At 47.1% G+C, this 26421-nt stretch overlaps 2 protein-coding genes across 3 annotated transcripts in view; both read right to left on the bottom strand.

Annotated features, from left to right (window-relative positions):
* Nucleotides 1-20054, bottom strand: part of epb41l3b (erythrocyte membrane protein band 4.1-like 3b) — a 44546-nt gene extending 24492 nt beyond the window's left edge. For both annotated transcript variants that reach the window (XM_080011105.1, XM_080011104.1), the window contains exons 1-3: nucleotides 20025-20054; nucleotides 6066-6262; nucleotides 2820-2963 (exon numbers count right to left, since the gene is read on the bottom strand). In XM_080011105.1, coding sequence (XP_079867231.1) covers nucleotides 2820-2963; nucleotides 6066-6251 — 330 coding nt within the window. In that variant the 5' untranslated portion in view covers nucleotides 6252-6262; nucleotides 20025-20054. The remainder of the gene's footprint in view (nucleotides 1-2819; nucleotides 2964-6065; nucleotides 6263-20024) is intronic.
* Nucleotides 20055-23280: 3226 nt separating this feature from the next.
* LOC307237666 (transmembrane protein 200C-like) lies at nucleotides 23281-24849 on the bottom strand (the record flags this gene model as incomplete). Its single annotated transcript, XM_080010426.1, has 1 exon — nucleotides 23281-24849. One exon carries the CDS (start codon nucleotides 24847-24849, stop codon nucleotides 23281-23283), a length of 1569 nt encoding a protein of 522 aa, XP_079866552.1.
* Nucleotides 24850-26421: the final 1572 nt, after the last annotated feature.

Below are 26421 nucleotides of genomic sequence, written 5' to 3'. Positions count from 1 at the left end.
ATCCTCAACATTCACCGTGTGGCAGTGGCCTCGGAGCTGCACGCGCCGTAGCCGACCATGGATCAAGAACCTTTGCAGAGGATGTGGCCGTCGGTGTGTCATAAATACCAGGACACTGGAACCTGGGATTACAGTTCCCAACCGTTTATTAAACTGCGGCAGGGCTTCTTCCTCAGCAGTTGAAAGGAAAACAGGCACCGCGTGCGCAGGGCTAACAGACAACGTCTTCTCACAATGCACTAGGGGGGAAGGAAAAGACACTGTGTCTTTGTATTAAACTTCCAAGGAAAGCTGTTTTTCTCCCCCACAGGAGGCAGAAAGAGCAGTAACCCTAGATGACTGTGAGGTCATGCAGTATGAATGTCCAACTTTGACATCCAGGGCTGACTTCAAATGGTCATGAGAAAAAAAGGAGAAGGATGCGATTAGGAGACATTTTCTACCGCAATCGTGACTTCAGTTGCAGTGGAAGCTTTGCAATGCGCTGTGGTGTCCAAGCACTTTCACACATCCTGTATCAATCACCCTAGTGAGGACCCCGCTGGAATAAGCCCTTTACTCCATGTGCATTGAGAACCGTTTTAAAGATTACAGACTAAATACATAATTAAACGGTTAATAACAGTGTCGGCAGAGTTATGTGCATCTACTTGGCGCTGCTTTGTGCCTCTTACATCACCGCTGCACTGTTCCTCTGATCTCCGTGAAGAATGTATAATCGCTTTATTAAAACTTCTCCGCTCCAGAGAGCCGCTCACAAGAACTCCCTTAAAAAAAAAAAAACAGAAAAAAAAAAAAAGAGCGCAGCGGAATGGTCCGAGAATGTACTGCGGCTTACAGGCCACAGCTCTGAACCCTGCAACCCCTGAATTTGACCTCTGTGTGCCCCGGTAGTTTTCAAAACTCAGTGAACCCACGCGTACTGAGCCGCTTTGTTTACATGCATCGGCAAACACCCACGCCCTGAAGACTGAAGGTAATCGCGCTATCTGGACACCCGACACAATCCATGCGTGTCATTTATTCATTTTGGTTTCCCAGATTTTAACTCAATTTCGGCTACCTTTAACCTCCTGTAGCGAAGTCCCAGTTTTCCTTTCCGTTTTACGGGGCTCCTGACGGTATGACTGATCAACCCGGTCAAAGATCGGCTTGGGTTATCTCTCCTAAACCTGTGCTGGGATGCGGGCGAGGTAAGACGACGCCACACGCCGGGCCGTCTCAGTGGGGTGGCAGAGCTGAGGGATTAGGGGTCAGGCAGCAGATGGGACTTCTCCTGCTCTTCATACAGACTCAACGTGCTCATTCTAGGGCACATGCACACAATCATTACCTTGGCCGAGATGTGACCTCGTAAAGAGATACTGTAACTTACAGTTGCAGTTAGCCAATTCAAAATCAGGGTTAATTTAATACTACTGTATATGTGTCGTTTAAATTCAACCCATGCAAAACTCTGTGGAGGATTTCAACGAGTGCAGCACACAACTGGAAATCATCTATTATGATGTGTGCAAATAACCAAATATCTCAAATATCACGTTTCAATTGTACTCCTTGGTTTTTCCTGACAACATTTCAACTCCTTCGACTCCAGCAGCACACAGTTCTGGAAGACAACCAGGTCCAGAATGGCGACTATTTCCAGACTACCGTCCTGAGGAATCCTCCTCATGGGGCCACAAGGAGAGATAAAGCTGCCAAGTAATCACGGTGGCACACAAAGTGTGTGTGACAGTGATTCCTTTCAACAAATGCTTCCATTTCACGCCACCTCCCCCTTCCCAAAAAACAGTCAGCTAATCCCCCTGTCCCCAACCCCTGGTAGGGGGTGGGAATCCGGTTAGAGGAGATTTGGAGAGGAGGGTCTAAGTCACCGCCTCGCTGGATCCTCTATCCGACGCACAGCAGGCCAACACTTTGGCACAAGTACAAAGTTGGCGTCTCACTCACCAAACACAGCTCAGGGGAAAAAAGGAATGCTGAGCTTCTCTTTGTTCTTGGACAACACTTTTAAAGTCTAAAAATGCTGAATCAGATAAGGGTCGGGTTTATTATGTAACTGAAATTATTCCAGGAGCTAGCTGATTGAGAGATATTGGCTTTGGTCCTTGATCACCACCAGATCAAATAATAATAATAATAATAATAATAATAATAATAAATATAGCTGCAGGCAGCAATACACAGGGTCCGGTTTATTCCTTTTAGGTACGTATTACAGTTTTTTAGTTTCTGTGAAATGCATGTTTAAAACATTTACAAACATCATGGACTTACGTCTGGAACAATCAAAATGGATTTAGGTCTGCATGTTTCTCTTCTGCCCTTCAGTTTAAATATTCCCGAATAACGTTTTAAGAATTATGATTGATCCTTGGCGTTGCGTTTCCATGAAATACGAATAACGGTGTGGTATTTCTGTGAGTAATTACGATTGCACGGCTTCTATTTTTCCGACGCGTCGCTGGATCTTGAACGCATCACCCACTAGTACATTCGAGTGGACTCGACGTGGTCACGAGGTTTTGTGGACCGCTTTTATTTTGTATTTTTTATTAATCTAGCAGGGTAATGGGGACCACGGAGATAAAATATCAGAAGGCCGTCAGATAGTCACTCGGTAAAAGCTAAGCAAGCAAACAAAATGCATTTACAAAGTAGAATAATAAAAGAATGTGAGAGAAAGAGTGTTGGATTTTACCACCACGACACCCAAAATGCACAAACTAAAATAAACCCGTGTGCTAACTTTTCTTACCTCCCTCGCCTTTCTTCCTAATTATCACCAAACCATCCAAACCAATCAAGCGCCTCACCTCCAGGGTCAGCGTGTAGTCGGAGCCGTCCAGCAGGGTGACCTTGCACTGCATGATCTTCAGCTTCTTCACGCCCCTCAGAGGAGACCTGGACAGGCGGCTGGTGGACGACCTGTGGGACGCCTGGTCCTCGTCCTGCGGCTCCTGCGTGACAGAAACAAGCAGTGAGCGGGGGATGTTGATTGTGGGAACATCTCTCCTCTACACCCGTCTTACTCCCTCTCCATTATGGGATTACCCTCGTTGAATTATGTGAAATCATGTCTCCGTGTCTCCACATCCATGTTGCAAAGCCATAGTCCTCTACACTCATTGTAACCGGGCAAATTAAGACAATCTGATCACGGATATAACGCTACCATTTATTTTGCACAGCCTGATGAAAACAAAGGTCAGCGCCTGCGTCACGCCTGCTCCGAAACGTCAGTAACTCAACATGGACGGATTTGATTAAACTGCTCGGTTCATTCAGAGGAGACAGAACTAAAAATAGAGAGTGGGACACTAAATGAACTGAGTCCGGTCACACTGGGAGGGGTGTCCTCTTTAACACGGAAAATCCAATTTTCCACTTCGCTGAAAACAAAGCCCTACCCTGAGCGACTATTTGCTTGAAAAGAAGGCTTTGGCCCCTAGTGGCGTGTTATCTCACCACACCTTACACCTTAAAGTGGATACGCTGCACCTTTTCAGTTGGATGCTGAAAATGACTCTGTTCTAGCTTTTCATTTAACGCGCAGCACACTGTCTCCACACACTGCAGCACTAGGGATGAAGTCTGCGTTTTTGTATTAAACTAAAGAAAGGCAATGAAACCATTTCTTCAGCATAAGCAAAACATTTTTTTTAACCAAAACACTTGGGCTCAATATATATGGTGTTGGAATCTACATCACAACCATAATCACATCATGGATGGGTGGGGTTATAATTTTTTTATTTTTATTTATAAATAAATAAATAAGTAAATAAATAAATAAAAAGGAACCGCTATTTGAGATCCCCCTTGTGGACAATGTCTTTCTGCTGTGGTTGTAGTGGAGTTGCCTCAGTTCGGGGTCCCGTCCCGGAACGACCACCGACATTGGTTGTGTCCACGGGGCTTTGTGGGCGGCTCTGAGCCTCGTCCACACCCGTCCTGACGGTTCTGTCGCCGGCAGAGAACAGTCCAGCCTCACCTCCCGAGTGGGACAGGACTTGGACCGGGTGACCAGCGTCTCAAGATCTACCAGTTTGCACAGTACTGCCATGATGGATAATTTGCTCAGAATTGGAAACAGTATTTAAAATGTGATGCAATGCTAGAGAAAAAAAATAATAATAATTCAACTGGAAAGAGAAAATCAGAAAGCCCAGAATCTCTAAAGAAATCCCTGGAACCGACCTGTTGGAATCTTAATGAGTCACGTGGCGTTCTGAAAATTGACCACACATCCAAGAATAAAGGCCAACGCCACGTCAAACAATACTGCTGGGTCACTGAGCATTGGCTCAGCCGGGTCACGGTAGTCCAGCTATCAACTGATCACTCAGCTGATCAATTATGCCAACCGATCTGATTTCATGTCCATAACAACTAAACTGCTTCCACCTGGTCTTCTCTGACCACCACCCCAGCACCACCCTCCTTAAACTGGCGGCATTGGATGGATCCTGCAGTGTCTCCACGCTGCTGGTTCTCCTCTGCTTGGCATATAAACAGCTTCTTTTTAAATCGGCCATCATTTCTGACGCTACTTCCGGCGCCTCCCGACCCACCGTCCTCTGACGCGGCACTTTCCCTTCCCCGTCGGGTACGCCATTTGCGTACTAAATCTACCCGCTTCGTCAGCTGTGTTTGAGTATACTAATACTCTGATAAACAACAACAACAAAAAAAAAAAAAGTCTCAAAGCATATTTACTTTTCATCTGCCGTGGGGAAGCAGACGCGCTGTAACCGTGGCTGTTAAAATAGAGTCAAAAGCAGAGCAGCGGGAAAGGGCATTAAAACGAGAAACGCTGTGATGAGACAGTCACTACAGGTCCACTCAGAACTAATCCACTCCACCCACGCGGGGATTCTGCCTTGAAAAACATCAGTCTATGAACAGCCTCGCAATAGGCGAGCTTGACGACACACCACGTCAATGTTACTCATCGAATGGTCGCCTCTACTACACTGTCACCTCAAATAGATCTTGCAATTTAATTATTTTATATTATTGCTACTGCTTGTTTTTAAACTTTCACTGCTCCGTCAACTTTCTCCGCTGCAACACCTGAAATTCCCCTCTGGGATCAATAAAGTCTTATCTTATCTATCCTAAGCCTAAATAAGAAAATACCAAAACCAGCCTTGCATATATCCCACAAAGAAAAGAGCGTGTAGAAACGCTGAACCCGGGTAAATTGTGGCGGTTGGTTCTGGTTCCCTTGGAGCTGGTGATCCGGACAGGATAGGGGTGAAACCTCCTGCACTTCTGCAGGGGCCCTGACCCCTTTTCTGTGGGCGGAGGCAACCTACCACGGACGTGCATCAGGTTCTGAACCACCACTGGGAGGCGGATGACGTGTCTGGCAACCTGCGCTGTGCCAGACAACACACCCGGCGTGGGTGGGGGTGGCAGGGCTCGACTCGAGCGGTGCGGAAAAAACGACGGTGGATTTGACTTTTTGGGTAAATATAAAAAAGGGCGGGATGTGATCGCAAAAAAAACCCCAAAAAAACAACAAAAAAAAACCACTCTGGTTCTTAAAATAAGGTAGAGATCGCTCGATATTTCTTCTTCAGAGCGCTGAGCACCACACGTCGAGGGTTCTCATTACAAATCAGTACAAATGGCATCAAGGCTTTTAGCGGCATTTCAATGAAATTCGGTTTCTGTCTTTGACACCACTTAATGATATGGACGATCAAACTAAAAAAAAAAAGGTCCTCCAGACAAAAGGAAGGTTAAAATGCTTTTGGATTAATTTACCTCGAAAGCTATATCTCCCGTTTGTCATTGAGGAATAATATTTAAAAAACAAACAAAAAAAAACAATATAGAGAGACAATATAAGACAATATAATTTTTTTTTAATAAAATTAAATAAATAAAAGCACCAGGTGACAGTGCAGAGAGGGAAGTCGACAAACTCGACGCCCTTCCAAGATTCAAGCATCTACTTAACGTGAGAAGGAGAACTGGCCAACAGAGCGACAAATCCTCAAACCCCCCCCCCCCCACCACCTCCCCCTTGTGCCGGTGCGTTTTGGGCTGACCTGCTCCTTCTTGGCGGGGGTGCTGTGTCCTGCGGCAGCGGGCAGGAACTGGGGCAGCGCAGGTTCGGCCGGCGCCTGGCTGGGATGTGGCGTCGCCTTGGACTTCTTCCCTTTCTTCTCCGTCTCCGTGTTCTCCTGCTGCTGGTGCTGCTTGGGCTCCGAGTCGGCGCCTGATTCAGTTGTCATGGCAAATCACGCTGGAGCAGAGCAGAGCGGGATAAAAGGGAGGGCGACAGGAGGAACCGAATTAGATGAGACAGACCACTTGTTTGGTTGGGACTCGTTATTGGCGTTTAACAGCCCCCTCCCCCTACGCCTCCCGTGTGCGATAAAGCATCTCTGATGCAAAAACAGTGCATCACTCATTCTCAACCACAGGCTTGCAGGACATTTCTAAGACTGATATATAGGTTTGGAATATATAATAATTACTAAATGATCCTTATGGCACCCCCTCCATGCGCCATGATTCATTCATCATTATTCACATTTAACAGTTTCCTAATAATGCAATGTGGAATATCCACACTGGCAGATTCTTATTTGGCCTCAATCTTTGTGAATCGTAATGCGTAAAAATGAGCGGTGCTGGTTAATAAACATCTCTCACATCTCGTGGCAATTTTGGGACCTAAAAACAGGGTCAGGGGTCAAAAAAATAATAATTTTTGAGAGTCTCTGTGTACAAACAGACCAATTAATCGGATATGAATGCCGACCAAGCTCCACTTAATTGTTATATACGTCTTATTTATAGGCCCTGAAATTCCAAGGCAATCTGAAAATAACGTGTGAATTGTGCAAAGCCTTCTGACTAAACGTCTGCAGTTTATTCAAACACGGATGAAATTAATTCCAAGACGTGTAAAAATACTATTTTTGAGATTTTCGCAAAACGACGTGTTAGTTAAATTAAGCGTTAGTCATTCAGAAATAGCGTCGCCTTCCAGCACTACTGCACCGCGTGTTCGCAGTGCAACTCATTACAGATTTCTAATTAGAGAAGGTGAGAAACAAAAAACAAAACAACAAAAAACAAAAAGAAAAAAAAACAAAAAAAAAAAACCAGCAAAGTCAATCAAGTACGAACGAAAACACATTCTGTGACCATGTGACCGCGCCCGCTGCGTTCAAAGTATTCCGGCAGTGATTCCAGTCATCTGAATTATGTGCGCGCGTGTCTTGCGTAACGGCAGCCTCTCCCCGCGCGCATGGCAGCATGCCGACGACGGAGCAGCGAGCCCAAACGGGAGCGAGGGAACGGGAGGAAACATCCCGTCGGAATCCAAATTCGGCCAAATAAAAGCGGCAGGAACGACGAGCTCCCCTCCGTGGTGGCTCAGTTCAAAGCCTCGGGTTTGGAAAAAATAAAAATAAAAAGCGGGTGCGGGTGTGTGGGGCCCAGCGGCGCTCTGAGGTTAGTAGTATAGGTGCCGGTCATTCTGCTACTGCCCCCCCTCCACCCCCACTACTCCCAGAGCTCTATTTTTAGGGCTGTATTTACTCTGGGGTGGGAAAGTTACACACCCAGACTGTGGCTGGGGATACACTGTGTGTGTGTGTGTGTGTGTGTGTGTGTGGGGGGGGGCACCTGGACCTCTGGTTGTGGGCAACAACAACAACAACATATAGACTCAGTGGATCAAATATGACAGAGGCTGTCGATTTTTAATAAAACCCAGAAGGCGCTAACTTCTCAGACCTCATTGATTTGTTCTTTTTCGACGGCACCCTAAAACCTCACGAGTTATCGATACGTAATGATTGAAAACCAGCCTAGAATCGACAAGCCATTTACCACTGATGCATAGCACCGTTTTGCAAAGGGCCAAATGTGGTCCCTCGACATTACTCCAAGTGACCCCACGGACATACTTGGAATATTAATAGCGAGAGAGGGAACGCGGTGTGTGCCGTTTACTGACGGTCCAGTTACACTCCAGAGGTGTTACCTTAATAAGCTTGCATTACCCTCCAGGGTTCAGACACTTCTTAGTCCTGAACTAAGCCCATTAAGTGGGATCAATCAGCCATCTGCAGGCATTGTTAGAAACCTTGTTTATTATTCACACACTGCGGCAACGCAAAACCACAAGATTACGGCGCTTTGCCGTCAGGAGACTCAGAGGGTGGCGCGGTGGCCGGCACGGTCGCCTCAAGCAAGGAGGTCCCGGGCACGAATCCCGGCCGCCCCGGGTCCCTTCTGCGCGGGGTTTTTGCGAGTCTCCCCGTGTTTGCGTGTGGTTTGCTCCAGCTGCTCCGGTTTCCTCCCACCATCAAAAGACACGCATGTTTGACCAAGGCACCGGCAAAACAGCTGGAGCCGGCCCCCGGGCGCGGCACTGCGGCAGCCCGCTGGCCCTGCTGTCGGCATAGGATGGGTCAGATGCAGAGGATTCATTTTGTTTCGATGGGTGTGAGTGCTGAGAACTCAAAGAAATCTTAAATAAATAAATAAATAAATAAATAAATAAATACAGATCAACTTGATGTAATTCGTCCATAAATTCTTAAAATGGGATACGAGTACCACGATCAATAACAAGCCACTTTAAAACTGGGAGCTTTCAAAATAAAAAAAATTAAAAAAAGAAAGAAAGAAAAAAAAAAAAGGGCTCAGTACAATTTTGATTTGATTTGACTGTAAACCCCCCCCCCCCCCGCCGCCCCCCACATCACATTTTTGGGAAGACATGAAGCCATTTGGAGTCTCGAGTGGCTTAGCCGGTCTTTGTGCTCTTACGGAGGCACATGGAAGCCGTTGGAAACAGGGCGGCCGCTGAAGGCAACGTGCAGATCAAACTCCCTTCAGATCAATAGCGTCAGGCTCTATAAAAAGGGCTGTATAGATTACAAACCCTAGATTATAGGGTTGGCTCTCTGTCAGCACTAATGCGAATGAGACCGTGAAGTCACAAGATCCAAATTCCATCCCAGGGCCTTCAGAGAGCGCTGGACTTAAGAGAATCTCTCCTTGGCTTCAATTTATTTTTTTATTTTTTTTTATTTACCCCCCCCCCCCCCCCGGTACTGGATTGGGTTTTTGAAATTCAATACTTTTAACAAATGAATGGTACAAACTGTATCAATATCTATATTCTGTGTCATCCGATACTCGTCTAGTCAGCGTTTTGAGCCAGTACAACAGAAGGACAACACAGTAAAGAGAAATGTGTCAAGGAATTCTCTTGTTAAAAAATGGATTCCTTTTTAAGACAGACTGACTTATTATTTTTTTTGTACATGACATTTAACTCAGTATTTCGGATTGAAAATTTTTTTTTTGCTAAAGTTAAGGGATCTGTACTGGTATTAAAATGTTTTTGCTATTAAGTTCCACATTAGAACCACTGATAGAAAAAATATATCTGATTTGAAAATGATCTTATCTAAATATCTGAACATTTCTCCTTCACAGAGGGGAGCATCAAACGTCTGTTTTTAAATCACAAATGGCAAAAACCAAACGGTAGCTGAGATACCTGATACACAATTCTGGGGCAAATCCATCGAAAAAATTACATTTGTTCTATTGTTCAGGTTCAGGGTATTTGCGCTCTTTCCGTTTGTGGGCTGACAGAGGAGGGCAGCATAGTTAACCTTTTCATTTTCTACGCCCTCCCGCTATGAAACGGGAGCTATGGTGGCGGAGGGCAGGGACATCTTAGCACCATAGAAATGAGTGAAGAATACGTTCAGTCACTGGTGACAGGCACTCTTCATAGGGCCACACAACGGACAACACAGCCGCCTTGTGTCGGGGGCCGACGCTACGCCTCGGCCTGGCACATACATTATGCATTCACAACGCTGTATACAGAACACATTAAGAGCCCCGCCCGCCTTGGGGAGGCACTACGGAGACCACGCCGGGAGACAAACACATTTTAAACCCGATTTAACTGGTTTGCTCCATTCAATGCACTGCAGGCTATATCAGAGAAAAAGGCCACGCTGCCCCCCCCCCCCCCCTTTTTTTTTTTTTGCATTTAATTCCATTGCCCTTTCTAGTGCTTTGCTCTAAAACGATTATTAAATTACTGGAAGGGCACTTAGTCTCTGAATATTGAATTTTCAATTTCGTTGCTGGTACCGCAAGCCATAGCAAAAATATATATAAAAAAAAAAAAAAAAAAAGGAGCCACTGGAATAGATTCTCCCAACAGGAGCGTGAGGCAAGCCGCCTAAAATGTAAATGCCCCTTCGGACGTGCTGGGCTCCAACCCAATCACGTGAGTGCTTTGACTTTCGACACGGGAGGAGCCACGCCATCTGCACCCGTTTCTTCCTCCCGTAGAGATAACTGCGGCCGCGGCTCCCCTGTGGCATGATCCCACTCTGGGCAAGGCCCGGGCAAAGGCCAAAAACAAACACGCCGAGCGCAGGAAACGAAGGAATCTCAACTAGTTAGAGCCGAGGACAGACGGTGTAGGTTTTTTTTTTAGTTTTTTTTTTTTTAATGTCTGGCAGTGATAGAATCTTTCGACATTGGAACCTCAGTATGCTGCTGTACTACGTAATTAATGTCCAGCACAAAACACTTTGGCACTGTCCTTTCCTGCAACCGCCATTTTGAGGCCCATTTGTGTTTATAATGCACACCACTGGAAAGAGCTCTGTGCACGCACACACACACACACACACACACACACACACACACACACACACACACACACACACACACACACACACACACACACACACACACACACACACACACACACACACACACACACACACACACACACCATCTGCGCAGAGTTCCATTAGGCGAATAAAAAAACACAGCTGGGCCCATTTTTCTACCCCCTCTCGACCCAGGGGCTTACACCGAGGTGACCGCCTGACGATTTCAGACAAGCTCGCGCTCGTACCGAGGAAGCCTACTGTAAAGGAAGACCCCCCCCCCCCCCCCACCCCATCCCACCAGCACCACGCCCGCCGGGCTGACAGCTGTCACACACACTGCTATCGTAATGGGACACCGGGCGCCTGGCCTGCCTCCCTGCCCAAACACCTCGCACGAGAGGGAAGAGACGATTATCACTGATGTGCCTGACGATTAGGTGTGGGCATCATTTCGTCTAATTGATCTCTGGCACTGAAATACTCCCTCCCGCCACGGTTCTCATACAGCTTGATAAGGCCCCTGGTAAGATGGTGAAATAATCATTTTGATAATTCCTCTGAACACATACAATACTTTTTGATGCCAAATTAAAACACCTCCAACTGGCTGTGGAAACATTGTGACGGTGGCAGAAACAAAGTTGTGCATAGAATATGAATTTTGTGGTATATCACAACCCATCATGACATGAAGGCAGACAACTAAACCGCATATGCTGTCTCTCTGTAAAGTGACAAATGAAGGCACGACAAGCCCAAGAAAATAAAAAATAAAAAATAAAAAAGGGAGGATATTTTAAGCAGTCGATTGTGGAAAACACTTCCTTCGAGGTGACCACGCAGAGCTGCGGTTATGGGGAAACATTCACCGGTTGAGATCTGGCGAGAACAACCTGAGAGGATTGTGCTGAAGAGGCCACAATCCCCCACTGCTGAGTTTACATTCTCGGCACAACTGTCACTTAAAGCCAAGGCAAATGGGGCCCGGAGCGGAGTCAGCCCATTTAAAGCTCATTGTTATCAGAACGGGGCCGGCGTGCACTTCATTACCGAGCCAGATCTCCGGGGGCTTGGCAGGACCCCGGCGCGTTGATGTCCGGGGAAGCTTCCCTGGACCGCCCCGGTGGCGATGCATTCAGCGAAGACAAGACAAACCATTTTGAAAAAAAACAAAACAAAAAAAAACACGCCCTGTCCTAATCTCGTTAACCGCCGTCTGTTCTACCTTCCTAAACATATGTAAGAAAAAAAAAAGAAAAGAAAAAAGAAAAATCACATCAGTATAAGATTAAAACTATAATTCCACGGTAGCAAGATGAAGCGTTATCATCTGCTCGTGCAGGGGCTGAGACGCCCACTTAATATGCTACGGATCGGATTAGCCACTTTATGAGATTAGCTATGAGTAATCACTAAATCAGATGTGACTAATGTCTGCCGGTCAGCATGATATTACACACAGCTCAGTGTGGGTTCACCCCCATCAGGATGGCCGACACACCACCTTCGCCACCTCCTGGAGTGAAAAAAGGGGGTTCAAATTCAAAGTTGTGGTGTGGCAACAAACATTTCCCCCCCCCCCCCTCGGCGTCTCAAGGTGTTCATGGTGTTATACAGCATGCCGTAGTGCTACGCGGTTTGTTTGTCATGTTTATGTTGTGTATTCAATACGATTCTCTGCTGCTTTCTTGGTATGTGGCTCTGTCTGGTAAAAGACATTCTGAATCGCAATGAGACTCACAGAAAAAAATAAATTAAATTACACACACACACACACACACACACACACACACACACACACACACACACACACACACACACATACACACACACACACACACACACACACACACACACACACACACTATTGCATCACAACTAAATACACAAGTGAAGCACTGATAACCGCATGTGAGGGTGAGAAGATGAGGATGAAGACGTGAGGACGAAGACGTTTGGAGGTGGACGAAGATGAGGAGTAAATTGCGAGGGATGAAGATGAAGTTGAGGATGAGGATTAAATTGCGAGGATGAAGATGAAGACGAGGACGAGAGGATGAGGATGGAGATGTGAGGTTGAAGACGTGAGGACGAGGACGCTCACAGAGGAGCGTCCTCTCCCTGACCACGCCCACCGCACTGCAGACTAATAACATCCAAATGACTCGTCTAAAAACCCTTTCATAGTAACCATATGAAGGGTGGGGGAAAAATATATATATACATATGTCGCCCACTATATTTGCTTTACGTTCGCGATCTCGTATAGTCGTTAAGGGGAATGACATGAAGGATTTAATTGGCGGAAGAATAATAAATAAAAAACAGAATGCACATTTCCGCGGTGGCGATTTCGGCTTCACGTGTCTTCACAGTTAACATGTACTACAGACACACGTCAACCCCAAGATTTTCCCTAAATCACAAACCCATCAAATCGAATGCGCACGGGGCGTATTCAGAAATATATATATATATATTGAAAAAAATAATAATAAAATAAAAAACAACACGTTACCGACGTTGCGCACCGGAGGCTCCGTGGCAGAATTAAAGGTTATGGCCGAGATGTCAGGGAGATTAAGTCACATTTTACCGCATGGCCGAGCTGAAGTATTACTGTTTTAATGCCATCGGTCACTTGGCTGCGGGTGATGCGCTCAGACAGCACCAAGATGACGCGAAAAAAAAAACAAAAAAAAAAAAAAACCAAGAACCAAAAAAAAATATATATAAAAAAAAATAAACTATCCGTCCCGAACACACCGCGTTGCGCGCACAGATTTCTCCAAGACCAAATAAGGCTGAAAAACGTGAAGAGTTTCTGTTTTGTTTTGTTGTTGTTGTTTTTTTTTTACCGGTGGGAAGGTCCGATCTTGAAGCAGAAACGTCGCATCCACAGCGCTGCGCTGCTCGGTGCGGTGCGGTCAGCCTCAGCAGCCCGTCGGCTCCACGGTGCATTGTGGGATAGCAGGACAGCCGAGGCTTTATCCCGGCGAGAGCCACACAGCAGCACTAAGGAGCATGTTTTATTCCACCCCACAAAGAACTGATCATCTCAGCACTGAAGGAAAATCGGCCAAAAAAAACAAAACAAACAAACAAAAAACCCCCCAACAAAACAACAACAAAAAAAAAAACCAACTCAAAAAACAAAAACAAAAAAAACAACAACACTACACTAGGGCTATTAAGAATGGAGCAGAAGCGGGGTCCTATCACACAGAATGCTTTCATCACTACATGCACACGCTTTTGCTTCGGAGGAAAAGCGTTTTTCCACATTGTTCCATCACAAATAAAGTCCAACACACGACACACATGTGGGCAGGGTGCACTTTACTGCCCCGCTTCATGGTACGAGTGGGCTGGTCCAGAGAAATGCACATGTACAGCAACGGCATGTTTTTAATTAGTGTGTAGACTGTTCCTCGGGGATTTATGGGTTCTGCCTCCTGCCTCCCAGTGGGAATTTGACCCGACCGTTTTTGGCACAGCTTGGCCACAGTCAAGACATTTATTCCGTCTAATTGCCATCGTGCTCGAGTATGTCCCCACACACACACACACACACACACACACACACACACACACACACACACACACACACACACACACACACACACACACACACACACACACACACACACACACCACACACACACACACACACACACACCTCTACTGTGAAACTCCAGCACAGAACAGTTCCCCAAAATACTGATGACCTATACAAACAACACATGCAGATCAGGGACATCTTGCAGAGATAACATGGTGTCAGCGTGCGTTTATTTGGTCGTTTTAAGCACTGTGCAAAACACTGTCGCCACATGAATGACTGTTATTTTAGCTTCTCATTCAAACACTGTAAAAACCAAGCAAACGATGATGGACAAAAAAAGTGCTTTGTCGATTTAAATTATGCATCTAGCTGTGCAGCCATCATGAGTGGAGTGGTAGAACACATATGGAATTTGATAACACTGCTAAACAAGCAACCTTAAGTGAAAGCAAACAGTGTAGGTTTCAGGGCTATATGCTCCGGCAATGCTTGTAAAACAATGTGTATTCAATGCTCCAAATATAATGCAGGAGAACATTTTGGAAATAGTTTTTTCTGTTAATAGAGAAATGGGTCAGATAAATAGTTATGTACAGTTCTAGCACTACTGCCATATGGCTAAAATGTTAGTTTGGAAAAGCAGAGAATCAAGGCCACGTTTCCTCTCCAATGACAACGCGCTGAGGAGCCTCCTCACTCAGAGCCTTGTGCTTTGGTAATAAATGTTTTGGTAGGGTTGAGGTGGGTAACCAATGAAGAATGGAGGAATATTAAGAGGGTTTTATAGGGTAACCTGGGGTAAGAAACACCCAGAAAAAAAGTTCTTGTTAATTATTATCATTATTGAAATAATAACAATGGTTCAAAGTAAGGTTTCTCAAGCAATCATAATACAATTTAAAAAAAAAAACAGAAACATAAAACAATAAATAATGAGACTATTAAGGATGATTTAGCCATTGCAGAATTAAAGTATTTGTCAAGAAAAAGAAGACTAAGAAGACAAAATACAAAGCAATTTCATTCCCGAGTTGAGATTCGCTGGAAATCAAAGCTTAAATTTTGTTTTTAATGTAGGCGTGTCTCCTGACCCACATATTTCCCAACCCTCATGGGTGCCCAAAAAGGGGAATGTTTTTAGACCAAGTCAGGGATGTTTTGCACCACAAGGTCAATCCTCCCCTCTTTTATTATAGAAAATCCCAAAGCCCAGGGCGAGAGACCATCCTGTCTGAAGTGGTCCTCAGGCGAAGTTACAGACAGACACTTGACATGCTCCGTCTAGCGCAAATACCACAAGTTAAAAAAAAAAAAAAAAAAAAGTGTCTACGTCTGTGAAAACCTTGTGTAAAAATGGCCTTTGAGATTAGCATGAAGCCATGACAGGATCTGTGACAGCGGAATCTCTTCAAACCGCCTTGGGTCAGCAAAATGACTCAGAGTCAAGCAGACGCACAAACATGTGATCGCTGGACTCTTAAGTCGACGAGGCTGCTTGACTTCTCTTCTGCCACACACACACACACACACACACACACACACACACACACACACACACACACACACACACACACACACACACACACACACACACACACACCTACCTCGTAGGCTTAACCTTGAACTTGCCCCGAACACACAGACCCTGACAGTGCTGTTGGCCGTTGTACATTGCGTTTTCCTCTGTGACAAGGGCAATCTCTACAACTGGTTAAAGTGTTTCTTTTTTTTTTCCCCCCTTCTGCTTTAACCTGCTTCCCTTGAAACCTTTCAGACGACTAGTGATTTTTTTGATGCACTTGCTTTTATCTGCATGTTCTTGAAACACAGACCAACCCTATTTAAACGAGCAATCTATATTTCATTAACCAAGTATGTACATTTGACATTATGGAGACAATCTAGGCTGCAGCTGAGGGAGGCCTTGAGGATCAATATTTACAAAGCATTAACTCCATTTTTATATCTCAATTCTACTCCCCTGGAAGACAGTAACCTCCTAATTCTCTCTCTCTCTCTCTCTCTCTCTCTCTCTCTCTCTCTCTCTCTCTCTCTCTCTCTCTCTCTCTCTCTCTCTCTCTCTCTCTCTCTCTCTCTCTCTCTCTCTCTCTCTCTCTCTCTCTCTCTCTCTCTCTCTCTCTCTCTCTCTCTCTCTCTCTCTCTCTCTCTCTCTCTCTCTCTCGTCTGAGCTGGACCCTGCCAAGGCCACAGCTCCCTCCCTGCTGGCAGGCCTGGCTTTGTGAACGGCCAGTCTTCCACCGCCGCTGCAGTTCAGCGAACAAATACGTCAAATTAGAGTGGGATTTTTGATGCTCTAAAACTGGCCCAAATCTTTCCCTAATCAGCCCCCTGCCACCAGAACGCCCTCGCCACAATACCTCTCGTGCTGAGCGCCATGGCACAAAGACAGACTTTCAACTTTTCCCCTCTTTCACGTAAAGCCATTAGTAGGTGTCTAACTGACTTCTGTGAACGTTGATGAAGAACTCTGAAAAGGTTATTTAGAAAAGATGGCCATCTACTTCTGTTCTCAGGTTTTTTTTGTTTTGTTTTGAATGCAGGAAGCATGTATCTGATCTCACAGAATCGTAAATACTGTCTGTATTTAACCTTTGGAAAATGCTATGCTAATGACAGCGGCCTTTAAGTGATTGCCGAAAAAACGTTTTTAGATGAAGGGAGGGCCAGCACATGTGTAGAGGCTGGAAAAGAACAAAAAAAACCCCAGCAGAATTTGGAACTATAATTTCTTACTTTGGAAATGTGCTGTGATGATGTCATGCTATGCTGATGTAATGTGCCTTTTGAGAGCCCGAGATAGCTCATCTAATAGGCCAATTCTTTGCTGCGTGCAAACACTTAATAAAACTGATTTATTTCATGAGTTTCTCTTGTTATTGAGCTGCCCAAGTTGATTTATAGTGTTTTAACAGCCTTTGACTCAAATACCCTTCAAAAACAAATGAAGACAAAAAAAAAAAAAAGTCATGAACCAAGACGTCAATGCTTCACAAAAGTAAACTATGGCTTTAGGCAACCTATGATCTACTCCCCTATCTTGTCCAAGTTCATTCAACATTGATAAGAAAATATTGGACATATTAGATAAGACAAAACAACATTTTTGGAAGAGAACAAATGCAGGCCAATTTGTTTCTGTGGCAATCCTCCAAAGAAAGGGGACAGAAAGCGGTCCAGCTATGTTCCTGGCAGCGATCAAAAGTGTCTGAACAATAACACATTTGATGGGACTTCAAAGAAAAAGGCTGGACAGAGGCTGACCTCCACCAGCCACTATAAATACCTCGCTACCGCCGAGGTGCCGTCCGGACGGGACCGCGGCTTTATAAGGAAAGGGGCAAGGCCTCAGCGTTGGGGGACTCCAGGGACGAGGCATCGAGCCGCCGGTGTTCTCCGAACCTGGTGCTGCCGGTGAGCTGAGGCACCTCGCAACATGGCGTGACCCCTTGCCCACAAAGAAGGACAAGGGGTCAAAAACAAGTCGAAAGGATATTTGTGGGGAAAGCGCAACCTCAGGCCCAAATAAGTTTAGTAAATTAAAATGTTCACTACAAACATGTATATTTTCCGGTCAATAATCGGTGTTGATGCGTTCAGGCTTTGGTCCTTTGCTCAAGGACTCAAGGTCGGTCGTTACAGCCATCAAACCTGTGACCTTCTATAGGCGGGAGGGGCGAGCATTCCTTTTGCGCTCATATATTGCTAGGTCACCCTGCCGTCAGGTTTAATTATGGCTCGGCCGACGCAATAAAAAAAAAAAAAAAAAAAGAAAAGGAAAAAAAAAAAAAAATCATGCACACCGCGGGAAACGGCGTAAAAAACGGCAGAGTCCTCCTTCTCTTGTGAAGAATTTGTGGAGTCGACGATTTACTCCAACCTTTGCATTGCTTATCACTCAAGTTGTGATAATGGGGAGACGTTTCCAGAGCATTCCGATTTATCTTTACCTCTTATCTATGACCTGGCTCTCTATGTGACAATGTCACAAGGGAATTTATTTTGATCATGACCTTTGAAAGGTCCTCTGATAATCAAACGAATACTCTGTATCATTGACAACATTTTAAATGGCAGCACCTCCACTGTTGAGGAAGTGACACACCACTCAAAATAAATCATGTCTATTGCCCCTTTGGCGCAAGATAATCTAATAAACACATGATGAACATAAAGAACTCGTTAAGCTAGTCACCACACAATTGATATTTCAGCTTGTGATGTCATTAGTAGGAATTGTAATTGGCAGGGACCTTGCAATCCAATGTTATGAGATTTTAGGACAAGGCATTGCAGGAATTCAAACCAGGAACTTCTGTTTGCAGGACAAATGTAGTCCTCAACGTGCATGTACTGTAAGATGACTTAAGAACTGTCCGGCCTTAAACGCTTCTCGCAGAGGAAAATATTCCCACTGTTTAACAAGCATTTATTGGTAGATTTGGAAAAGCAATCTCTCTCGGTAAAGTGCTGCCACCGGAGCAGAGCAGGAACCCTAGAACTATTCTGTGGATCGATATTTCCAAACAGGTAAAATTACATATTGACAAAAGGGGATACAAACCCTGGGATTTAAGTTTATATTAAAACATTGCGCTGATTAGATAGTGTTAACTTTTTGGAGTGTGTTTTTCCTATTTTAAACAAAAATAAATAAAAAGGCAGCAGTGGCAGTAAATAAAGTGACCAGCTTACAGGAAGCCGCAGACCAATGGACGTGATGTGCAACATACACGTGGGCCATCCTCATGCTCTTTACCGACTGTTTTAGTCACATGTTGTTTCCTGTTTGGTACTCCATGTATGCACATCGCCTGTGCCTATGTGTTATCATCGATGTCCGGCTTCGTTATTGCATTGTTATCTCGCGGCGTATATATGTCGGACAGTATGTACACGTATGTGACCAATAAACCTCTCGAATCTTGATGCTTGCGCCTTCAACGCGGTTTTATCCGTCTCCTCCTCTCCCCTCCAGTGACCCGGGGCCGCTTGCCCTAGCGCCATAACAAATAACAAAGGCTGAATTAAAAATATGTAACGACAAACAAACAAACAAAAAAACCCCACGTGCTGCCATAAGGAAATTCATGGGGAAGATTAAATTTTTTTTTTTTTTTTAAATAGTACTTCCATTGCGCATGCGCAGCCACCAGTTCATCGGTCCCTCGACGGGCGACGCGCACCGACAAGAGGAAACAGATGCTGGGAGCACTTCCCCTTCCAGCCCGGTCCGTCCGCGTCCAGCGCACGTCGACATGTGATGCGACATGTGGTGTGAAAAAAAAAAAATAAAAAAAAAAAAATACTCGTGCTTCGTCTGCAGTTCGCGGTGCGGAAATGCCCATAGTGGAGCAGAAACACGCGAGGGGAAGGAGTTCCACTTTTAAAGCGCCGGTGTCAACATCACCCGCAGCGGCACCGTCGCGTAGAGGGAGGGAGGGAGGGAAACAAAACCCCAAACCCTTTATATTCCACCCGATCACGTTCGGTGAGGTTCAGATCGGCGTTACCCACCGTTTTACATTCTACCTGACATTCGGTCAAGTCCAGATTAGTGTTACTCACCGTCGGGATGGTCCGTGCGGCGGAGCGGCGGAGCGACGCACAAAGTTTGGAAGTCCAAAACAGAAAAATTAAAAAAAAAAAAAAAAAAGAGAGAGAGAGAGAGACAGACATTCATGAGACAAGCGACATCGTCAACCCGCCTCGGGACGGGAGAAGCGACGTAGATCAACGCGACAAACCTGTCCGCGGCGTGCGAGTGACGGGGTTCGGCGCCAAAGAGGTCGAAAATCAGACTCATTCAACGCGGCCGCTCCGTAGTATTCAGGTATCAACCCGCGGTGCGCGGCTCGCCGACGACGCGTTCGCGGCGAACGACTCGGGGCGGAGAGTCGCCCGAGCTCATCTTCGACTCTCAAATTGAAAATGGTTACCGGTGACCGAATCGGAGAGCCGGGCAACAAGGCCGAGACTTTTGGCGCAGTTCGTATGGGATGTGACCGAGTTACACTTTTCATTTCACCCGACCCCCCCCACCCCAAAAAAAAAATACTAAATCATTTTGTAGAAGTCAATTACTTGGTGTCTTACACTTTTGCGTTTCTCTGCCAAAATAAATCCGTTTGGAGGTACATGGGCCTGACACCGAGCCTTCTCTCCGCCGTCCATCGTTCGGTGGAAGACCTCTCCCACCCGCCGCGCGTTACACGAACCGACTCAAACGAACGAACGAAAGGGGTCGAGGGAAAATCGAACGACTCTTTGTCTGGCGGCGTTGATCGCCAAGAACCGAATCCGAAAAGAAGAACAAAAGGGTCGAACCTCTCACCATTCGCCGCAGCGCGGCGGGGTCGTGGACGCTCGTTTAGCAACGGAGGAAAAAACCAACAACGACCATACTGTACCTGAGCGGAGTCAGAGAGTCCCAGCACAACCCCCCCCCTCAAGCACCGGGTTTGCGACGAGACGCGGAATCCCCACGGCGGTAGAAAGGGGCTTAACACCTGTGGGCGTTCGGCGGACCTCGCTCCCACAGGCGGAGGCGGAGCGGCGTAAACCCCGCCCACGCTCGATTCAAAACTCGGGCTCGGTCCACGTAACAACCGCGCGCACCCACGCACAGACCGCGTCTCAGGTCGACGCATATGACTCTATGTCTCTTTTTATTCATTTAATTATCATTATTATTGATAATAATTCGTTTTTTGTTTTTTTTTTACATATATGTGTTTTTACATTTTTATTTACCAGGTGTCGGGTACCGTCTTACCGTATGCGGAGTCATGTTTGTTACGTTTACATTGTTTCGTTGTGACGCCTTAATGTTGTGACGAATATTTCAATAAAGAGTTTGAAAAAAAAAAAAAAAGACCCCGGCGCAGAAAAAAATAAATAAAATAAAATAAAAATAAAAATCACACCGCCCCCTGGTGGCGGTCCACGAGAAGTTCACCGTGTAGTCCACCGCTGTTCAAAGTGGGGAAGCGGGGAGCACCCAGGGGTCCTCTCAGGGGTTCCATCGGGAACTAAATGATGAGTAGATGAATCAATCAACGTTTTGTTTTTTCTTCCCCATTTACAAAATGCTAGAGGATGTACAGCAATGACACTTTGACCATCGTTTCCGTGACCATAGTCTTGGTGGGAAATATCTCTTTACTTTTTTTTGTTCTACATTTCCAGCACAGCGACTCAACTCGATTTTTTCTTTTCCTCAAATCGGGATTTATATTTTTTAAACTGCTGTAAGCACAGATAACATTTGTCGTAAGTTGTAATCGGTGCTGTTGTACCTTTTTTTTCCCCCCGCAGAAAAAAGGTACGACAGCACTTCAAGCCATTTATTATATATTACAGGCTCTTATATCAGCAAACTGCATATGACAAGTACTTTTACTTTTAATATAAGTACAGATGCCACATTTAAGAGGAAACACTTTAACAGTACCTTGGGAAATTTCAACACGGCACATTAAATGATGCCAGAGTCAATTTGGGTCCGATTTTTGTACTTTTATTTCAGTAAAATATCTGAGTTCTTCTTCCACCACTGTATATACTTTACAAACATTTGCATATTTTGGTATGCGACTTGTTTTCGCCATATTCTTGTGATGATTTTTATACTACATCTTTTAATGTCTATTTCTTTATATTTTATTTCTATACACTGTGGCTGTCTGTACATTAAAGAAATAAATCGTTTGTTGTGCTTGTGACCATAACATATCTTGAACATCGATATCTCTGTAACGACAGTGGAGACCGGCATGGAATTTAAGACTAAATCATGCCCGACTATAATAGATCTTCTCACATCCGGTGGTCCCGGAGACACAGAAATGGAATCCAGTGTGATCCGCGGCCCCGTGCCCGTCGACCCGAGGGCCCTGCCAACGGAAAAGGGAGAAAACGAGCGGTGCAGTCAAACCACCAGAGGGCCTGCGGAGTCTGGTGGCTCAAGACTTGTGGAGGAAAAAAAAAAAAAAAAAAAAAAGATCTGCCTCCGTACCCATAATTGTCAGTACTGTACAAGGTGCAACTGGGTAATCCCATCAAGGAAGGGATGATCGCAAGGCAGCCGAGTGTTTGCCCCCTCCCGCTCCTCCATCTTTAAAATGTCTGCCACGCTTCCAGCCGTCGGTGCTGTCACGCCGCAATAGATTCTCTCCAATCCCCTCTCTTCTCAGCCTCCATAGCCAATTGAACCAAATAAACGCAGAACGGGAAAAGAGGAGGCTGTCGAACCCCCACCCCCTCTCTTTTTTTTTAAAGAAGAATAATATAACACACGGCTGTACCCTTGAGAGCCGCATGCAACGTGCGGGGAAACCCAGTGAATTATTAAATATTTCACCCATATTATCCAACGATATAAATTATTCGAGTCGACAGGGGTGATGCAGTCAGCTTTATTCAACCATTAAACTTTATTTAAACACATGTGCACGGGAAGACCTTGTTCTCTAGGTCCCAAACCTAAACCAACCGTCTACCTGAGATTCAATTCAGTTATTCACAAGGTATTCACATTACGATGTATAGAAACAAATCTAGACTACTCTAATCGGTGGCATGATGCTACGCCACGGGACACCATGTTTAATAGCAAGTTTTCAGTCACAGCCTTGAGCGATTCTACAGCTACACTTTTTGCAATTGCCATATTGTTGTGTAAAATCAAACTTAAAATGCTGTATGAATGAAACCGGACCTATTCTAGCTATATTTGTTGACGAACCGTTCATCTTCACGCTATTTTTCAGTATTGCTCTCGCTACATTGAAAAAATATAAAAAGTTACATCTGAATATTGAGCTTGCGGTGTGGTATTTATAGTGTCCATGGCTGTGTTTTAAATAGTCCTTTAAATCCCCCTCCATCTCTAATGGCGCGTCTCTCATCAGCAGCAGGCAGAGAAGAAAGACATGAAGCATGGAAAAACAAGACATCAAACAGTTTCGGAGGCTCGCTCTCGCACGGACGCCCCCCCATCCACTACGATTCCGCGGAGGCGTCGGGAGTCCCCGCCTCCTCCTCTACCTGAGCTTTCCCCACCTCGGCGGCCCCCGGCACGGACACCGCGGCCGGCGGCGCAGTGTCCGTGTCGGGGGCGTCGAAGGACTCGCCGCCCAGGTCAGTCAGTTTGATGTAGCCCTTACTGTTGGAGCGCTCCAGGCGGGGGCAGCTGAAGCGCCTGGCTCTGTCGCCCTGCCGCGACGCCGACGCGGAGAGGCTGCAGCGCCGCGCGGGCCTGGGCTGCTCCGTCAGGGAGTTGAGCGACAGCCGGGAGCCCGTCGCCCTGGCAACCGGTGACGGAGGGAACAGCTGCATCTGAGTCCACTGCCAGTGGGCCGGCGGCGCTCCCTGCGGGTCGCCCGTGTCGGCGGCCGTGTTCTCGCGCGTCCCCTTTGGCGGCGGGGAGTCGGCGCTCGCAGCATCGCTCTCTTTGGTGTCCGTCTCGGCGCGGGGGCAGCGGCCTGCCTGTGTCTCCTCCGGGACCCCTTCCGCCGCCGCCTCGCCGGCGGTCGCCTCCTCCGGCCGCCGCTCGGCGCCCGCTCGCCCAGACTCCTCCACCTCACAGTTGTTGAGCTTGATGACGGGCAGGGTGAAAGCGTTGACGGAGGAGGTGACGATGGAAGTGGTCTCCCACTGCCGGGGCTGCGGGGCCTTCTCGCTGCTATTGCTGTGGTCCCTGTAGATGCTGTAGACGGTGTCCGTGAAGGTCTGGACGTCTCTGGAGCAGCTACGCCCCCTGCTGGCCAGTGACGGGCGGCGGAACACCTCCTCGCTGCCCATCTCCCCCTGGAAACCCACTCCCGTGGAGGGCCAAGAGCTACGAGTGAGCATTCCACTGGCACTGTACGAGCCCGAGGGACCGGACGGACCCGACGGACCCTCCATGCTCCTCGACTGAGTATAGTTCACCAAGCCGTTGAGGGGCGAGTACTCCTTTGACCGGACGCTGTGCAGATCAATCACTGTGGAATAGATATCCCTCAGGTTAATGATCTTGGTTTTCTTGTCGCGGTTTTCATGGAGGACGGCATTGGCGCAAATGAAGAGGAAAATGCCGATTCCCATCACGAGCGGGCCAAACACCTTCAGGTTGTCCGAGTACAGGTAGGCGTCCAGGAAGTCACAGAGGAAACCACAGGAAGGAGACGAGTCGGGCGTGCTGCCATTGGCGTGGCTCTGATTGAGCAAAACGCCGCGACTGGAGGGCGCGTTAACGCTGGACGAGTTGGCCGAAACGGGCTGGGTTTTCGAGAAACTAATCCTGTTGGACCGGTGTGCACCGGTTCTCCGGCGCTCCTGGTACTCCAGGTGGTTGGAACTGGGCCAGTAGCCCAGGATGGCCATGGAGATCCCCACGATGAGCACCACAACTCCGAAGGCGGCCACCAGGCCTGCCGGGGAGCACAGGTTGAGCTTCCCCTTCACCACGACCACGTCGTTCTTCTTCCTCTTCTTGGCTTTCCGCTTCCGCTTGTTTTCCGCTCGGTTCTTAGAGCGGAGAGAGTCCTGGCGCCTGTTCATGCGCAGCAGGCCCCCCGTGGCTATCATGGTTCTGATCGGACAGCGGGCTCGTCACTCAACCTGACGGAACAACAGAGACCAAAATGCAGAGCGCGTTAGGGTGGATGTCCAACCACAGAGCAAAGGGCCGCCGACACGTAAACACAAGCACGTAATGAGCGTCACGCTTGTGCAAACTTCACGCAGTAGTTGCCAAGAAAGGTGTGCTTCTAGCCAAATAAAAACATGGCAACCCGCTGCTGCTTGATATGCTCTGTAAAAAATTACAATGGGAGTTAAAACCAAGACAAATAACCAAGTTGACAGTTGGGAACAAGGAGCGCCATCCTTTGTCGGTGCAACGTCAGCCTACGAAAACATAATGCGTCCAGACAGCCGGGCCAGCAGGCTTGTTCTCCACCTCTCCCTCCCTCTCGCTCCCTCTCTCCTGCCTCCCACCGCTCCTTTCAACCGGCAACCTTCCCTTCCTTCGCCCCAACTCCTCTCCAACAACGGACGCGCCGCCACGAGCCCTTCTGACAGTCGGCGCGAAGACGCCGGCGTCTTGTCGAGCACAGTACGTTACAGGAGGCAAACACACGCCGCCGGCGGGCCAGTTGTTTACACAACCGTGTCCTTCCCCCTCCGTCCACAAACTCTGCTCCGACTAGGGATGTTTGCGTTTTGGGGGGGGCGGGGTTCCGACCACGCAGCCGCCGCCGCCGCCGCCGCCTCGTCATGATTGCAACGGTCCAAAGGGCATCGTAGCCGACACCCGGTGTGATTGCAAACAGTGCAGTCGAGGAGTTTTAATCACACAAGGTGAATATGGATCTGCAGACAAGGCTGCTTAATTAGACTGATTTGTGTGCACCCCGCACCCTCCAATCGTCGGGTAGCTAGGTATGCAATTTGACTAATCACGAGTAATTATGAATGACTTAGGGCCTAGATTCATGAATAACTTATTCCACAAATTATTTTCGGAGCGGCAATTAAGGAGACATTTTCAAAGGATGTTTAGCGCACCGTTGTTGATCGCTCCCCACAGCCCCCCGCCCGTAAAACAACGTGATGTAGGTGCTTGCAACGCTTTCATCGGGCCAGGTTACCGTCACGCAATCCCCCCAGCGGGGGGGACCGCAGAGTTCCACACCTGAGCATCAACAATCGGCACATCAGCTCGCCCTGCGTGCGTGCGTGCCTGTGTGTGTGTGTGTGTGTGCTTTTTATAGCGCGTCCTCCCTGGATATCACATACGATAACACTCAAATGCCCCCCGGGCCCGGGCGGCGTGGCTAAGTCAGCTCGTACTAAAAGTGATAATGCGTGGGCGGACTTCTATGTTTAGGCGGAGAGGCAGCGCTGTGCCGTGGTCCAGAGGAGGTGGGTGTGGGCAAATCCTGTCTCTGTCCACGGTGCTGAACGGAAGATGCTACGGCGTGGCTCCGTAGACACCGCCAGTGTGTAGGCCTCCGACACAGCACTAGGTTTGAGCTGTTGGGGAGATTATTTCGGTGTTACATGAGCAACGGGCTGTTGATATAATCACGCATCTGCTCTTCTTCCCCCTGAACATGTCCGGATCCCGCTGCCAGACACCTGTCTCCATGACAAACC

Source organism: Zeus faber (assembly GCF_960531495.2).
Source record: "Zeus faber genome assembly, chromosome: 12".
Lineage (NCBI taxonomy): Eukaryota > Metazoa > Chordata > Actinopteri > Zeiformes > Zeidae > Zeus > Zeus faber.
This window is presented reverse-complemented; position numbering and strand designations above follow the sequence as displayed.